This window comes from Gymnoscopelus microlampas, assembly GCF_963454915.1.
Source record: "Gymnoscopelus microlampas genome assembly, chromosome: 4".
In the NCBI taxonomy this organism is placed as follows: domain Eukaryota; kingdom Metazoa; phylum Chordata; class Actinopteri; order Myctophiformes; family Myctophidae; genus Gymnoscopelus; species Gymnoscopelus microlampas.
The window spans coordinates 1,231,754-1,250,761 of NC_139941.1; the positions used below are offsets into that span (position 1 = coordinate 1,231,754).

Genomic DNA, 19,008 nt, shown 5'->3' on the forward strand with positions numbered 1-19,008 from the left:
ATTTTATGGTTAAATCAATTATTATTCTACGGGGGATATGCGTACATGATCTGGCAACCCGGGAGCCAGCGAACACAAAAACGCTAATAAACAGCTCAGTGAAATCGGAAAACGGGCTCCGCTGTTCCGTGCACATGGTAATGGTCAATGGCTGTGTGCAAATTCAGATCAATTGCTCTAGCCACCGAGGAGAACCGGGCAGAACAGATTTTGGCCTCACCACCGCTACAGAGCTTTCTCGAATTATAGGAGAATATATATATATATATATATATATATATATATATATATATATATATATATGTATAGGCTAAATATAGGGGGGGGGGTGGTTGGCAAGACTACGGTTCATGAGCTCCGGCACCTAATCATTTACAAATGCAGCACTGATTTAAACCCTACTTACAGTATATACTTACCTGAACAGAGTGCCCCAGGGCTCTATACTAGGCCCTGGACTTTTTTGTGTTTTCCTAAATGTCTTACTGTACCTACGTACTGTTAACATTTCTGTCTAATAAAGTATTCAATCAAAACCACTCTACACTAAATATCTCTGCCAAAAATAGCAGAGCTACAAGCTCACAATGTGTTTTTTGTCTGAATGTTTGCCCCAGAAAAGGGGCGCTAGGGTTCATGTGGTTAAATGCAGCAGGTCAACTTTATTTAACTAGCCTACTTAACAATTCACACATTCACTCTGTGTTGATATTATACAGATGCTTGAACTGAACATTGATGACATTTGTACTTTTCTATTTGCAGATGGATATCAATTCTATGTGGCTAACCACTGTAAGTTTAACTCCAGTGAGCTGAAGGATTTACAGTACATAAGTTCATTGAATTTCAATAATGATGAGTTCATCAGGTGGGACAGCAGAGTGGGTCAGTATGTTGGATACACTGAGATTGGTGTGTATAACGCAGAGCTCTGGAATAAAGATCCTAATGCACTGGCTAAGATGAGAGTAGCGCTAGAGATACGCTGCAAAGGCAACGCTGAGAGCTCCTACCGTTCTGTTCTGGACAAGAGAGGTGAGCTGATCAGCAACACTCAACACCTCATACACTGTAACATTAAGTCATGATAAATCATAATAATATTCACAGATGATTAATGGTGTTACACCCATGTATTGTTTCAGAAATGACATGCCTAACATAATGATGCCATGATTAATGTGGTTAAATTAACTTAAAGAAGAAACAGGGATGAAACACAACTATAACTTAATTTCACCACCTGATTTCATATTTAATTATTCTCTTTACCATTTGGTTTTGTACTACTTTCATCACTTAATTAATATTTTACAGTATCTAATGTGTTGGTTGTTGTGACTAGTTTCATTATTGCTTGGTTTGTTGTTATTTATGTAAAGCACTGTGTAACTGAGTAATTATTTAATATAATGTTTAAATGTCATTAGGTCAATGCATTCTATGCTGTAGAAAATTGTAAAATATTGTAGAAGTTGCAGTATTCTATGAAACTTTGTTATCTGGTGCCATCTGGTGGCCAGACACTGATATTTACATTTCACTCATAATAAACAATTATTAATGATAATGACATTTACATATTACCAGCATATAATATAATAATAATAATAATAATACGGGTAATAATAATAAGGGTAATAATAATAATAATAATAATAATAATAATAATAATAATAAATATAGCTGAGAGAAAGAGAAATGATAATTCCTTTAACGGGTCAGTTCATGAAAGTCCTTGCGGTCTTGTTTCCAATGAGGGCCTGTGAGCAATTAGGGGTTAAGAGTCTTGCTCAGGGACAAATTTCATCAACACATTTGCTGACTTGGCCTGGAATCGTACCTGGGGCAACCAGAGCCTCTGGCTCCCTAACCCCTCAGCTATGGCCGCCCCTCAGAGAGAGAGAGAGAGAGAGAGAGAGAGAGAGAGAGAGAGAGAGAGAGAGAGAGAGAGAGAGAGAGAGAGAGAGAGAGAGAGAGAGAGAGAGAGAGAGAGAGAGAGAATAGATTGAAGAGACAGAGACAGACATGGAAACGGAATAGATTGAAGAGAAAGACATGGAAACGGAATAGATTGAAGAGAGAGAGCCATGGAAACTGAATATATTGAGTCATGTTTTTTGCAATTCAACTTAAATGAGTCTGCATCAAGTGAGGCTTGAACCAGCAACCTTGCGGTATAGTGAGGCACTCTTAGGTAGCTGCAACACTACCTATAGTGCTATTGCTTTGTCCAGGCTGATATTGTCGTTGAGGATCACAAACTCTTGCCTTCTGTCATGACCCAAGCCCCTGTTTCCCTAACACTAAGATCACTCGTTCACAAACCATTTACCAATGAAGAAATTGTACTTCTCCTCAGAACCAAAACTAGTGAAAGTAGCCGATCTACAAGCTCACAAACCATTAAAAGTTGTCAGATTGTACATCGGCTATTTTCACAATGAAGTATGTTATACATTGAAAAAACATACTCTCTTTGCTATCTGAAAATGTGTGAGATTGTAGATCAGCTATTTTCACAATGAAGTATGTAAAAAACACTCAATTAAGTATTTCATGTTATCTTTAACAATTGCAGATGTATTCATTGATAGTCATGTTGTGTGAAATGCAACTTAGATGAAGTCTGCACCAAGTGAGGCTTGAACCTGTGACCTTGAGGTTGTGAGACATACACTTAAGCGGGAAGCTATTGGAAAAAAGAGATCACATTGATGAATGGTGAGAGAGAGAGAGAGAGAGAGAGAGAGAGAGAGACGAAATAGATTGAAGAGACAGAGACATGGAAACGGAATAGATTGAAGAGAAAGACATGGAAACGGAATAGATTGAAGAGAAAGACATGGAAACGGAATAGATTGAAGAGAAAGACATGGAAACGGAATAGATTGAAGAGAGAGAGAGAAACTTAGATGAAGTCTGCACCAAGTGAGGCTTGAACCTGTGACCTTGAGGTTGTGAGACATACACTTAAGCAGGAAGCTATTGGACCAACAGACAAACCTCCGAAAAAAGAGATCACACTGATGATACAGTTTCACGCAAATAACTGAAAAATCCTGGGTTTAAGTGTTTTTCAAACTGCTCAAGATTGCGGACAGTCTAAGGGCGGTGCTTACTGGTCAACGTGATAGATGTGTTCCTCATTAGTCAAGGCACATGTGTAAGCAGGTCTAATGGCTGTCGGCCAAACGAGGCATGACTTTTGCCTGTTTAAAGTTTGCATTTTCAAAAAATTGCTATAGCGCCCCCGTTTGACCAATTGGAGTAAGATTGGTTTCAGTGATATTTGGAATGGCCCTTTACATTTCTGCAAAGTTTCAAAGAATGGTAAGTCTGCATGTATGTGTTAGGGGCAGATGAATAATTGTCATAAAACTGCAATATTCATTGGTTCATTACGGGGCCAGGCTTCCAGCATGGACCCGTTTTGTTATTGGCATTATTCCATTTCTTCTTCTTCTTCTTCTTCTGCCGTTTTTGCCAGTTCTGGCTGAGCCGTGCATACGCTTTTTATGAAACTCGGCCATATGATAGATGGTCATGAAAAACGATCAAGAAATAAATCTCACAATCTTTCGTCAAAAGGTGGCGCTATAGCACTCAGTTGAAAATGCCAACTTTGAACAGGTACAACTCATGCCCTGTTTGACCTACAGCCATGAAACTTCGATGCACACATGCGTCTCCTCATGCCTAACAACTTTCACTGTTTGACTTTTGACCTCTGACCTTTAGATCTCCCACCATTTCGAATTATATGAAAAGCAGTAAAAAGCAGTTAAAACCTATCTCCTCCTGGGATTTTTGAGCAATCTGCACGAAACGTTTTACACATGAACTTTGGACCTATGCCGACAAACGTATGCAAAATATTTTCCATAAGTGAAAAAATGAAGCTTTAATGAGCCAATGAATATTGCAGTTTTATGACAATTATTCATCTGCCCCTAACACATACATGCAGACTTACCATTCTTTGAAACTTTGCAGAAATGTAAAGGGCCATTCCAAATATCACTGAAACCAATCTTACTCCAATTGGTCAAACGGGGGCGCTATAGCAATTTTTTGAAAATGCAAACTTTAAACAGGCAAAAGTCATGCCTCGTTTGGCCGACAGCCATTAGACCTGCTTACACATGTGCCTTGACTAATGAGGAACACATCTATCACGTTGACCAGTAAGCACCGCCCTTAGATTGTCCGCAATCTTGAGCAGTTTGAAAAACACTTAAACCCAGGATTTTTCAGCTATTTGCGTGAAACTGTATGATCAGTGTGATCTCTTTTTTTCAGAGGTTTGTCTGTTGGTCCAATAGCGTCCCGCTTAAGTGTATGTGTCACAACATCAAGGTCACAGGTTCAAGCCTCACTTGGTGCAGACTTCATCTAAGTCGCATTTCACACAACATGACTATCAATGAATACATCTGCAATTGTTAAAGATAACATGAAATACTTAATCAAGTGTTTTTTACATACTTCATTGTGAAAATAGCTGATCTACAATCTCACAACTTTTCAGATAGCAATGAGAGTATGTTTTTTCAATGTATAACATACTTCATTGTGAAAATAGCCGATGTACAATCTGACAACTTTTAATGGTTTGTGAGCTTGTAGATCGGCTACTTTCACTAGTTTTGCTTCTGAGGAGATGTACAATTTCTTCATTGGTAAATGGTTTGTGAACGAGTGATCTTAGTGTTAGTGAAACAGGGGCTTGGGTCATGACAGAAGGCAAGAGTTTGTGATCCTCAACACACAATATCAGCCTGGACAAAGCTATAGCACTGTAGGTAGTGTTGCAGCTACCTAAGAGTGCCTCACGACCGCAAGGTTGCCGTTCAAGCCTCACTTGATGCAGACTCATTTAAGTTGAATTGCAAAAAACATGACTCAATCTATTCCGTTTCCATGGCTCTCCCTCTCTTTCTCTTCAATCTATTCCGTTTCCATGTCTTTCTCTTCAATCTATTCCGTTTCCATGTCTCTCTCTCTGTCTCTTCAATCTACTCCGTTTCTATCTTCAATCTATTCCGTACGATTCCAGGCCAGGTCAGCAAATGTGTCGATGAAATGAAATTTGTCCCTGAGCAAGACTCTTAACCTCTAATTGCTTGCAGGCCCTCATTGGAAACAAGACCGCAAGGACTTTCATGAACTGACCTGTTAAAGGAATTATCATTTCTCTTTCTCTCTCCTGGCCCCGTATTATCGCTGCTTGCAGCTATATTTAAAGCTTCATTTTTTCACTTAGAACAAAACGGGTCCATGCTGGAAGCCTGGCCCCGTAATAATAATAAATTAATATAGCTGCAAGCAGCAATAATACGGGCCAGTGAATGCAGAAAGAAAAAAGAAAGAAGCAATGATAAGTAATATGCACAATAAGCCATAGAAATATAGAAGACTGAACTTGAGAGAAAGAAGACGATGCAATTAACAAATTAGCATTTTAAACTCTCACTAACTCTAACCTCAGTAAAACTATGCCTACCCCTAACCTCAAGAAATACTATGCATAAGCCTACGAATGCCAAATCACGATCACCTCAACACATCGTCGGGGACAGGGCTCGAACCAATGACCTCCGGACTCATAGGCTGCCTTTCTTCTCATTGAGCTAGAGATATGATAGCCCTGGTAGTGTCTGTTGATATATATGTCTTTCCATCCCTGATGGACCAAGCCTCTGTTTTGCTAACTACTCTAGATCACTGATTCCCTAACCATCTGCGAGAGAAATTGTACGTGTCCTTGGAACAGAAACTAGTGAAATTAGCCGATCTACAAGCTCACAAAACGTTGCTATCTGAAAAGTTTTGAGATTGTAGATCGGCTATTTTCACAATGAAAGTCATACATTGAAAAAACATACTCTCAAATAAGCATTTCATGGTATCTTCGCACATGTATTCATTGATACAGTCATGTTGTTTGCAATGCACTTTAAATGAAGGCATGAAGTGAGCCTTGAACCATCGACCTTGCGTTTGTCAGGCAGATGCTGTAGAGAGAAGCATTGGCCCGACAGACCTGAACTGGCGAAAAAAGAGATGATACAGTTTCACGGTTTCATAGCTGAAAAATCCTGGGTTTAAGTGTTTTTCAAACTGCTCAAAATTGCGGACAATCTAGGGTCGGAGCTTACTGGTCAAAGTGATAGAAATGTTCCTCATGAGTCAAGGCACAAGTGTAAGCAATTTTCACGACTTTCGGCCAAAACGAGGCATGACTTATGCTTGTTTAAAGTTTGCATTTTCAAAAAATTGCTATAGTGCCCCCCTTTGGCCAATTGGAGTAAGATTCGTTTCAGTTATTTTTGGAATGACCCTCTACATTACTGTAAATTTCAAACAAATGTGAGTCTGCATGTATGTGTTAGGGGTAGATGAATAATTGTCATAAAACTGCAATATTAATTGGCTCATAAAAGCTTAACGTTTTCACTTAGAAAAAATCCACGCGTATCAATCTGTCGCTATAGGTTCAAAGTTCATATGTAGAAAGTTTCGTGCAGATTGCTCAAAAATCCCAGGAGGAGTTTGATTTTAACTGCTTTTCATATAATTCAAAATGGTGGGAGATCTAAAGGTCAGAGGTCAAAAGTCAGAGCACAAAAGTTGTTAGGCATGAGGAGACTCATGTGTGTATCGAAGTTTCATGGCTGTAGGTCAAACAGGGCATGAGTTGTACCTGTTCAAAGACAATTGAGTGCTATAGTGCCACCCTTTGGCCAATAGTTGTGAGTTTCGTGTCTTAGCCGTTTGGCATAGCCCTAGACCATATTGCTGAGTTTCGTAAAAAAGCATATGCACGGTTAGGCCAGAACTGTAAAAAGTGGCGGAAGAAAAAAGTGTAGTGTTTCAAAAAGGTTTCGAGCCTAGGCCTGTAGGCCTCGAACCCTCAATAATTATAATTAATAATAATGTTCTTGGTATTCCAGTGGAGCCCTACGTGAGACTGACCTCAGCAACCCCCTCTGGCGGCAGAAGACATACACACGTGCTGCAGTGCAGCTCCTATGACTTCTATCCTAAAGTGATCCTGGTGACCTGGCTGAGAGATGGAGAACCTATCACCTCTGATGTCTCCTCTACTAATGAGTTGTCTGATGGAGACTGGTACTACCAGTACCACTCCTACCTGGAGTACACACCCAGGTACACACCTAATAAACACCAATACAGTACATACCACTACACACCCATTATACACCAGTACAGACCAATACACATCAGTACAGACCAGTACACATTAGTGCAGACCAGTACACATTAGTGCAGACCAGTACAGACCAGTATAAGCCAATACAAGGTGGCATACAATGGGTCACTCTGCTCCATCAGTAGACTAATAACTCTAATGAAACCAGTACAGTATGAACACTGACTCTATTATTCTTACATGGAGGCTGTAGTGTAGTCAATACAGACAAGTAAGACGCGCGAACGCTGGAAGCGAACGCAGCTCGAAAATATTGTGTATTTACGGACTTGTGTCCGTAAATACACTGTGTGTGTGTGTGTGTGTGTGTGTGTGTGTGTGTGTGTGTGTGTGTGTGTGTGTGTGTGTGTGTGTGTGTTTTGACTGTAGCTGCACTCTGGCGCACTCTGCTCTGTCGGCCGCACCCAGGCAGTGCACTGCACACAGACAGACACACCCACACACACACGGACACACAAGCCGAGCAGAGTTTCATAGTAGGCTCCACTTGACCTTCCGCGTTCGCAACTAGTCTTCACAGGTCCGTCACATTATACCGAAATGGACCGGTGAAAATTGTCGGGGGAGAAGCAAACCACGCCTACTTAGGACACCATTTGTAGGATTTGTGTACTATTTTGCCTCTAGTGGCTCCAATGGAGATTGTGTATCTTCCTAAATTAACAATCTTTGCCACCGCCCACTTAGGAGACCATTTGTAGGATTTGTGTACCATTTCGCCTCTAGTGGCTACAATTGGGATGGCGGATCTTCCCAAAACTTAACCATCTTTGGTTATAATAATAACAGAAAAAATTATAATGGTTTTGGATTTTTCATTATAGTTTAGTTTTATTTCATTTTTATTTCATTTAGTTTTAATTCATTTTTTGTTTGTTTGTATTAGTTTTAGTATTAGTTGTAGCATTTTCATACTTGTGGTTATTTGTCAGGTGCAAGGATTCAAAATGGTCAGAAAAAGATGATGTGTAATCAAAACTAACAAACAATATTCAGTTACAGATGAACCACCAACCATCGACAAACCGTGCACAAATGTGTGTTTCTGGGGTTAGACACAGGTAGTGTGCCTGGTACAAATCAAGATAGCCATGAGACTGAAGACACACTTGAACAAGAGCAAAAACTCATTCATAATTTTATGGGGCCCAAAACTCTCAGGGAGCTCAATTTGAGGAAAACATGAACAAACTGAAAAACCTAAAAAACTTCTACAGGTTTGATTAATGTTTTGGGTCAAAGACGTATACGGTTTTCTTGGTATCAAAAAATTAAAACAGCAATACAATTCCCTAAAAAATGATTCTTTATGTTCATTGTAGTGTCACCGATTCCCTAATAATATTTATATTCGTGAATAAAGCCAGTAATTCTATTTCATTGTCATTCATATAAATGAACCCCAATTAAATCAAATAAAATGATGCCCCTTTTCACAATCACAAGGTTGTTATCAATGCTTAGAGTCTAAGCAGTAATAACATTTCTCGCTCTAATATAAAATATAAACTAAATATTATGACGAATGGTGGGCAGTGTTGTCAGGGGGCCACTGTCCTGGTCACCCTCCCTGACATTGGCTGGCCTCCTCCCAACTGTGTCATCCCCTTTGAGTGTAATCTATATTGATCACTAGAGATGCACAATATAATCGGTAACGTATCGGAATCGGCCGATATCGGCCCTAAAATGCCATATCGGTATCGAACCGATCTCAAAATAAACCCGATATAATTCTTTGATATTGATGGCGGACAATAACATGCTCGTCCAATGCCTTGGTAACATATAGGCAGACTGTGTGCTGTAGTCCTTCTCCCCAGCAGATGGCAGTGTTGTACACTATTTGCTCGACAAAAAACAAAAGGAGGAGGAACAACAAATAAACGAGAATGAGATATCGCTAGTAAAATGTCTTTGGTGTGGAATTATTTTAAAGTCAGTGAAACTGACGAGACAATTGCCATTTGCAATGACTGTTCACGTGAGGTCATGCGAGGAGGGAAGAAGGCCTCGTCATTTAGCACTTCAAACTTAAAGAACCACCTGAAGAACAAGCATCTTGAAAAGTATAATGAGTTGTCTGCTGGACAGAGTGCTGCGCAAAAAGAGGAACACACAACCCGCTGCCGTCCTAAATCACAGCTGTTGGTTACGGATGCCTTTGACAAAGGCAAACAAGTCGGCCGTGACACCCCAAAGGCCATAGCGATAAACGCTAAAATTATGGACTTTATTGCACTCGACGATCAACCATTTTCAGTCGTGGAAGATGCGGGATTCTGCCGACTGATTTCACATCTAGAACCCCGCTATAATCTACCCAGCCGTTGCTACTTCGCAGATACGGCTTTACCAGAGCTTAATGATAGGGTCACTGCACGCGTTAAGGAGCTCCTTGGTGCCAACATCACCACCATAAGCTTCACAACAGATATTTGGAGTTCTGATGTAAGCCCCATGAGCATGCTGAGCTTAACGGCCCAGTGGATCGACGAAGATTTCACTCTAAAAAAAGCTGTTTTACATTCACAGGAATGCCGTGGATCACACACCGCAGCTCACATTGCATCTGCATTCAACGCCATGTTTGCAAAGTGGGAAATTCCCAAAGAGAAGGTACATGTTATTCTGCGAGACAATGCGCGCAACATGGCCAGGGCAGCAGTAGATTGTGAGATTCCAAGTTTACCATGCATGACCCTGCAACTGGCAGTGAATGAAGGTGTTCTGGCAGTGGGTAGAAAGATAATAGGGCATTTCAAGCATTCCCAGCTTGCATACAGCCGCCTACAAGATGTGCAGAAAGAGCAAGGAATGACAGCCAAGAGGCTCCAACAAGACATTGTAACTAGATGGAATTCTACGTTTTATATGATGGAGAGCTTGTTGGAGCAGAGGCGCGCACTCGGTGCATATGCCGCCGATTATGATTTGCCTGCAGCTCTGAATGCAACTCAGTGGGGGATCATGGAGAATATGCTAACGATACTCAAGCCCTTTGAGGAACTGACCAGAACAATCAGTGCATCTGCGGCCTGTGTATCTGATGTTATTCCCTCTATCGTGGCACTGAAACGCATGTTAAGCAAGAGTGCTGACACAGACAAAGGGATTAAAACAGCGAAACGCACTCTCCTTGATGCTGTGAACACTCGTTTTGCTGACATCCAGTCTGAACCCCTGTACTGCGTGGCAACTATCCTGGATCCTAGATATAAGGACCGTTACTTTGACAGAGAGAATAAAGACAGTGCACGCGACATGTTGAAGACCGCTGTGGACAAGTTGGAAACATGCAGCCATGAGCGCGCAGAGGGCGCAGAGCGCAGCACAGAGCCCGGTGAGACCAGCCAGGACGTGGGGCCAGATGAGACCGATGATCCGCAACAGAAGAAGGCCAGGAGAGACGATGGTCATCGGGGGTCTTTATTTGCCATGTTTGATGAAATCCTGGAGGAGAACGTAACCCTGGACCCGGAGCCGCAAATAACCATCCACACAGGATTGCAGGTTAGAGTCTTATGAAATAAACTGCCTGTACAGCCTAAATATCCCCTTATGGCCAATACAATGATTACTACATTATTTATAAGTTAACTGACAACATAAAAACGTTTATCTTGTTGCAGTGTTTTTGAAATGTGTGTATATCTGTTTTTCTGTTACCCAGCAAGACAATTTTAATAGGCTGCGCTGCAAATGCTTTTGAAAAAAAGAAAAGTCCATTAAACTAGGCTTTTTTACTTCCTTGTAGATACAAACCTACCTCACTGAGCCCCCCATTCCAAAGACTGAAAGCCCACTGGGATATTGGAGAAGTAACAAGCAGCGCCTCCCTGCCCTTGCAAAAGCTGCCCGCAAGTACCTGAGTGCCCCTCCTACTAGCGTAGATAGTGAACGTCTGTTCAGCGCAGTTTCTAATGTGATTTACGAAAAGAGGAACAGAATTGCTTGTGACAAAGCTGAGATGCTTATTCTAGCTAAGACAGATTTTCCACTCTTGCTCCAAACTTAGCCTGTAGGATCCTGGCTTCTCTCTCTCTCTCTGTCTCCCTCTTTGTCTCTCTGCCCCCCCCCCCCCCCCCCCTCTCTCTCTCTCTCTCTCTCTCTCTCTGTTCTAATGTGAAGTTGTGAACCCCTGTGCAATGTGCAGCTGAAAAGGGGACTGCAGTGTTAACTGTGTAACAGTTAGCAGTGTAACTATTTATTTTATTTTGTTCTCATTAAAGCTGCTTATTCTGTGTTAAGAAACGTGTTCAAAACGTTGCCTATGGCAGCATAGGATGTGATTGTGAACCCCCCTGCAATGTGCAATTTATGGCTGGTGTGTATACTTTCATTTAAAAAAATGCTGGAAAAAAAAGGGGATTAGGATTACAGTCATACAGTGCAATTTATTTTATTTGTTTGACAAAGCAATCTAGTTACTGTATGTTACAGTCAGTTGAGAGATACTCTAGAGCTGAAATGTCACTGAAAGTTTTGGTTACTAACTTACTGTACAGTATTACAGTACTGTTGGTTATGTTCTGTGGACAAAACAAATTCAGTTGTTTGTCAGTTTAGAGGTATATTTTACCTGTCCTGCACAGAGTTGTTGTTGTTTTTTTTACTTAGCTATACAAGTTTGAATGTTAACTGAAGCTGCAAAAGGCTTGTGTGTATTTCTTTCTATTCTAATGTTTGTTGGCAGCAGAGGAATATTTCTAGTGTCTACTGTGACTGTTTTAGAACAAAAGCGAAAGAAGTTGTACAAAATGTTAAGTAAAAATAAATGTTAATTTTTTTACTACAGTTAATTTGTGTACTCATCTCATTCAGTAGTGAAAGCAGACAATTGGAAACAGAGGATTGATTGATTGATTGATTGATTGATTGATTGAATACTTTATTAACAGGCTTTGGGCCAAGCCCTTATGGCCTAGGTGCTTGTTTCCATTGTGGTCCTGTGTATAGTGTCCAGTAGGCCTTAACAATCATAATATCAAGGCACTGTTTAAAAAAATATAATAAATATATTAAATATCGGTATCGGATCGGTATCGGCCGATATGACCAAGCAAAAAATTGGGTATCGGATATCGGTCATAATTTCAATATCGTGCATCTCTATATCTGTATTCTGTATTCATGTGGTAGGCAGCAATGTATTTGAAAAGCAGACGCTATTTGAGAATGATGTTATGAATGCAGAATGTTATTCAATTATCAAAAGAAAGTTCTTACAAACATTTCATTTAATTACTGAGTACAGGGCTGTAGGCTACAGTGGATTTAGCTGGTGGAGTGCTACTGTACGTCACCCGCACGTGCTTGTGCATACACGCGCATGTGAGCGATCGTTGATTGACATATCCTCTTTAATAATAGGCCTTTGTATTAACCCACAATATACTGTATTCGTCGCAAACAAGCTAACTAAAAAATAATAATAATCAGTGCTATTGTCTGTGTTGATAAAAAAAATATTTAACCAATCAAAAGTATTAAAAAGCGCTTCTGACAAAACCAGCAAAATAACGCAGTGTTTACGATTTCTTTGTGTCTGTCTGTCAAACATGTGGTGCGCGGCCTCGACCGGAGCAGCTTGGAGCGGCAGGCAACCCGCTCCCCGCAAAAATGACAGTTGGGGGGAGCCCCTGCCATATATACAGATGGGGAATGTGTATTTGTATACAAACACTGCCCACCATTTCTTTTAGATGTATTTCTTTTTGCTTTTACATTTCATTCCACATCCCTACAAATGCAGGGCTAAATACGTATAATACTTCCCCCCTTAATTACAGTACATTTAAGGCCCAATATTTCCACACATCTTCCTATATCAAAATTGCCTTAAACGAGAATTTTGGACTACGTTTTTCTTACCTTTTCTATGATGTTATGATATCTTAGGATGAATGGTACAGTAGAAAAATGTTCTCCATCCCGGGTCCGCCACAGCTTAAAACGTGCGCGGATAGGCCTTGCGTTAGATCACATATTTGAATAGCTTTTTTTTTTTTTTTGTGAGATCTGACGTTCATAGTGACAGAACACTATGCAACCAAAAAAGAAAAAAGAAAAAAAACTGAATTCTCGCTAGACGAGACTGAAATCTCGAGATTGAAATATCGTGTAGCGGGACTTCTGTTTTTTTGGGGTTTTTTTTGACAGTGTTCTAACCTAACAAATCAGTCAGCATATAGCCTATGGCCATAAACGGGACGACTGACAGATACAGATATCTCCATATACGGCCATTTCAGTTGGATCACTGGTTTACCGTAGCTTTGAGGGCCCGAACCTCTACTACATATATATATATATATATATATATATATATATATATATATATATATATATATATATATATATATATATATATATATATGTACACACACACACACACACACACACACACACACACACACACACACACAGGAGGTCCCTCCACTTTGAAAATCATCATGACATCGTGCATGTGTGTGTGTGTGTGTGTGTGTGTGTGTGTGTGTGTGTGTGTGTGTGTGTGTGTGTGTGTGTGTGTGTGTGTGTGTGTGTATTACAGATCAGGAGAGAAGATTTCATGCATGGTGGAACATCCCAGCCTGACTGCACCTATAACGATGGACTGGGGTCAGCTACTGTAATCTACTGTTATCTACTGTACTGTAATCTGTTCACTACACTGTCTTACTGTACTGTACTGTACTCTCTCTCTCTCCTCTCTCTCTCTCTCTCTCTCTCTCTCTCTCTCTCTCTCTCTCTCTCTCTCTCTCTCTCTCTCTCTGTTATCTACTGTACTGTAATCTGTTCACTACACTGTCTTACTCTACTGTACTCTCTCTCTCTCTCTCTCTCTCTCTCTCTCTCTCTCTCTCTCTCTCTCTCTCTCTCTCTCTCTCTCTCTCTCTCTCTCTCTCTCTCTCTCTCTCTCTCTCTCTCTCTCTCTCTCTCTCTCTCTCACACACACACACACACACACACACACACACACACACACACACACACACACACACACACACACACACACACACACACACACACACACACACACAGATGACTCCATGCCAGAGTCAGTGAAGAACCAGCTGGCCATCGGAGCATCTGGTCTGATTCTGGGTCTGGCCTTGTTCCTGTCTGGATTCATCTACTACCAGTGGAAGAAACAAGGTGATTAGCCTGTTTAATTAACATGTTTAATTAATTAATTAATTAATTAAATAATTAATATACGACCAGTGGAATAAACAAGGTGATTATCATGTTGAATTAACATGTTTCATTAATTAATCTACTACCAGTGGAAGAAAAGACGTGATGAGCATGTGTAATTAACATGTTTTATAAATTTAGACTACCCAGACCAATTTAGACTACCCAGTTAGAAGGTCAAAGTGCGTTCTATGTTGTCACATTTAGGTTTAACTAGTCCATACAGCAGGAGTCCCAAACCTTTTTGGCCCCAAGGACCCCTTCCAATATTTTCAATACCATATTCATTACCAACCACCCAAAATGTATGTCAAATGTGTTAAATGTTGAAGTAATGATGACTGTGATCAACCCACTGAGGAGAAGCATGTGGGACAGACGATCTTTCTGTGTGTGTGTGTGTGTGTGTGTGTGTGTGTGTGTGTGTGTGTGTGTGTGTGTGTGTGTGTGTGTGTGTGTGTGTGTGTGTGTGTGTGTGTGTGTGACTGACTGACTGTGTCTGTTGTAACTGTCTCTCTTCTTCTATCAGGTCGTATCCTGGTGCCGACAGCAAATGAGGATCTTTAGACTCCTCCCACATACACAGGTTCACTTCCTCTTTCTTTTTACTAAACTTGTATTTAAAATGTATAAAACTGTATAAGACTAGGACACACACACAAAACACCATGCTTGTGTAAGAAGTGAAACAACTATGTTCAGGTCATCCAGTCAGTGCACAAACTGCCTGTGATTCAGTTCGGTGAAGTGTCAACACAATACAGGTGTCGATTCACTGAACACTGAACCAACTGCTGAACACATAATTTGAACAAAACCTTTTAGTGAACTGTACCAAATGATTCAGTACATTGAAAACACTGATAATTCCCATCAATAGCAGGATCAAAGCCAGAACCTTGTGGTCCAAAAGCGAGTGCTCTACCAACTGAGCTACCCTTCCTACTAATACTATTGATAAAGTATTGGTAACATGTTGTTTGAATGGACTGAGTTGTGCTAGTTTGGTTTCTACTTTGATGGTTGCTCTAGTTGCTTAGAGGTAAGGTTTTTCAAGTAGTTTATGAATAACTTGTTCATGATCTATTAACTATTCATAGCATATAGTTTTAAATCATTGACCAATTGTTAACAAACATTTAACAAGTTAACACTCTGATTCTAATTGGTTCATTGTCTTTTCACAGAACACCTGGATGTGTTTTCAGAGATACAGACAGTCATTGCTGCCCCTGGTGGAGAGAGGAGGAAATGCATGTGTGTCCAATACGCTTTTAAATACTCATAACAGCAGCACAGTACTGACATCATTAACCTTTTAAATACTCATAACAGCAGCACAGTGCTGACATCATTAACCTTTTAAATACTCATAACAGCAGCACAGTACTGACATCATTAACCTTTTAAATACTCATAACAGCAGCACAGTGCTGACATCATTAACCTTTTAAATACTCATAACAGCAGCACAGTGCTGACATCATTAACCTTTTAAAAACTCATAACAGCAGCACAGTGCTGACATCATTAACCTTTTAAATACTCATAACAGCAGCACAGTGCTGACATCATTAACCTTTTAAATACTCATAACAGCAGCACAGTGCTGACATCATTAATCTTTTAAATACTCATAACAGCAGCACAGTGGTGAGATCATTGTCTCCGCCAGGAGACATTGTTTTCACTTTCCGTCCCCCGTCCCCCTCGGCCAAGCTAACATTGGTCAAGCCTCACGTGACATGTGACAATACGGTGAAATAGTGTGATCTGATTGGCTAGTGACGTATAGCGGCCTATAAATACATGTGTCACTTTGAAAGAGTTTTAGCCTCTTTCAAAGTGAGGTAAGACAGGAATAATCACGAAATGGCTGAGAAATGGCGGATACTGTAACAATTGGATAGGACACTTACACAGACAGGACAGATAGGACACTTATACAGACAGGACGGATAGGACACTTATACGGACAGGACGGATAGGACACTTATAAAGACAGGACAGATAGGACACTTATACAGACAGGACGGATAGGACAGTTATACAGACGGATAGGACACTTGTGTCATGTTACTATGACACAGTAACATGTTCTATTTTTTGTAAGAATTAGAACATAAGAATTAGAACATTCCCAACATTCCCAACACAAGTCTGCTGGCGGAGACTTGTGCTCCGAGGAGCACTTTTTCTAGTTAACCTTTTAAATACTCATAACAGCAGCACAGTGATGACATCATTAACCTTTTAAATACTCATAACAGCAGCACGGTGATGACATCATTAAAGGAGTAGTTCACCCAAAAAAGTACTTCTTATTACACACCCCATGAAGGAGTTGTTTTTGTCTCATTCCTAATCCAGTAATTTGATGACCGGCGACTCCGCACACGGCCGCCAGTCGGGATGAACGGTGCATACATGGGGGGCGGACGGCGCGGTCGGATAAAATGTCCTATAACAAGCACATAAGTTACATTTTTGGCATCTAACGCTCATTGATGCTTCAGTAGAATCCTACGAGCAATAAATGTATCATGTTAATGTCGCCTCTGTCCATTCCTCAACTTTGTTACACATGCGCCGTTCGTCCCTCCCTGTCTGTAATGCGCCGATCGTCCCTCCCTGCCCTCCCCGGATGTTTTGCTAGCTAGCACAAAAGCTAATGAATATTTTTCAATGGAACCTTCAGTGAGAGTTAGCCCACAGATTAGCCTAACAGACAAAATCCATTTACAATCGGCACCAAATAAACACAGCAGTACAAATGGAAAACATTCAAATTGGGTATTTTTTACTACAATATGGAAATACACAAAAGTGGCTTCAACTCTGCCAATCTTGATCAGAACTGTGAAAAAAATCGTCTCTGATGTTTTCGCCCGAACGTCCCTCCGCGCCGTTGGTCCCGGCTGTCCTGACTGATGACCCTGTCATCAAATTATTGGCTCAGGAATTGCGACAAAAACTAAAAAGTCTCCATGAATTCAAGGCTTCACGGGGTGTGTATTTATTGGAAATAAGTCATGTTTGGGGTGAACTCCTACTACTCAGCAGCACAGTGATGACATCATTGTGGAATAGTTGTCTGGATACGCAGACAACTGTTCATAACGCGTCACAATGCGACACATTGTGAGCTTGTAGATCTGCTCATTTCACAATTTCTTTAAATGTTGTTTTTTTTAATTCATGGAGTCAGGTTTTTTTTTTGGCTGCTGTTTGTTCTGCTGGTGAATCCATGCTTTGAGCGAGTGCAGCCATCTTAGTTCACTGTGACTCACTGACACACATGATGTAAATCACTGTATTGCTGTCATTGATTAAGTCCTGCTATGTTTTCATTAGAAGTGAAAACAAATATTTTGTTTCATTATGAAACAAATGAGACAATGGTGGACCGCCACAGTCTAGGATATTAAAGGGAAACACTGATGACATGCAAACATTGATTAATTAATCATGTAAATATGATAATTTGTGTAATGTAATCACTTACAATATGAACTCATGAGCAGTTGTGCAGATATCATTACAACTTAGGGGGGGAACCAAAAACTAGGGATTTTCTCAAGTGTATTTTCTGGAGGGGACTTCAATAATATCACCGACATAGAGCTAACGCTAGGATTTAAAACTAACTAATAATGTCCACAATGATTACAGTTTGTTGGAAATTTCATATTTAAAATAATAATAATGTCAAATCCATTTTCAATTAAATGAAACAAACTACATGTTGTGTTATGGTGATAATAACCCATTAGAGGTTGACATCACATGACTTAATAACAAACACATTAACATGCCTGCAGGTTTAACTGCAGGACTTACTAGCATTGATACTTTCACATGAAAACAAAACAAAACACTCAGATGACCACTGCACAGCAGGGGGTCTGACAAGACACACTGAGTTAAATGATATTTAGACCATTTAGGTCTGTCTATTTATCAGTCTTATTTTCATTCTTGAGTTCTTTTTGGAACCTGTTTGACTAATGATGAGCAATACACAGTGGGCTAAATTATCAATACAGTAAATGATCAAAATGGGCATGAGCTGCCTGTCAGTTCATAAGTAATGTATTACTCACCACTATTTGAAGGACACTTGGTGAAGTGTCCTCTATAGACCACCGAAGTCTGACGTAATTTACACATCCTTGGCTTGTCTACCTGGTTCACGGTTTTCCACCCCCATTCTGAATCCCATAGACGTCTTTAATATCGTGTCAAATAAGAACTGTGTTCCAAAAATATACAAGTGACCCCGGCGGTTTGACTCTTATGGATATGAAACATCAACTGACGGTGAGAAAACGATAATGTTACTTCCGCCGAATTAGTTAAATTTTCGCCAGAAACAGACTGTATCAAATATAAGTGACTAACTATCATAAACGATACAGAACCTCCTCCCTGACAATATCGCCAAGACAGTTTGTTTATTTTTGGACCACAATTCTTATATGAGACGATTGTATGATGACCCAATGTTATTTACCATAGCGAAATTACTTTACGAACCTGGGGATGAACGAGTGACGTCAGGACTT

At 40.3% G+C, this 19,008-nt stretch overlaps 1 protein-coding gene across 1 annotated transcript; it reads left to right on the plus strand.

Moving 5' to 3' along the window:
- Positions 1 to 933: 933 nt before the first annotated feature.
- Positions 934 to 15,849, plus strand: LOC311044430 (H-2 class II histocompatibility antigen, E-S beta chain-like). The gene is made up of 6 exons (XM_084055998.1): positions 934 to 1,038; positions 6,960 to 7,176; positions 13,797 to 13,864; positions 14,288 to 14,401; positions 14,973 to 15,029; positions 15,631 to 15,849. The coding sequence occupies exons 1-5, from the start codon at positions 966 to 968 to the stop codon at positions 15,008 to 15,010; spliced, it is 510 nt and encodes a 169-aa protein (XP_083912124.1). The 5' UTR covers positions 934 to 965; the 3' UTR covers positions 15,011 to 15,029; positions 15,631 to 15,849.
- The last annotated feature ends 3,159 nt before the right edge of the window (positions 15,850 to 19,008 follow it).

What these genes read in the sequence shown, in the direction of transcription:
- LOC311044430 (XM_084055998.1), top strand. Translation starts at nt 966, where the DNA reads ATGAGAGTAGCGCTAGAGATACGCTGCAAAGGCAACGCTGAGAGCTCC. An exon ending in TACCTGGAGTACACACCCAG is followed by an intron (nt 7,177 to 13,796) that starts GTACACACCTAA and finishes TGTGTATTACAG; the next exon opens with ATCAGGAGAGAAGATTTCAT. An exon ending in CTACCAGTGGAAGAAACAAG is followed by an intron (nt 14,402 to 14,972) that starts GTGATTAGCCTG and finishes TTCTTCTATCAG; the next exon opens with GTCGTATCCTGGTGCCGACA.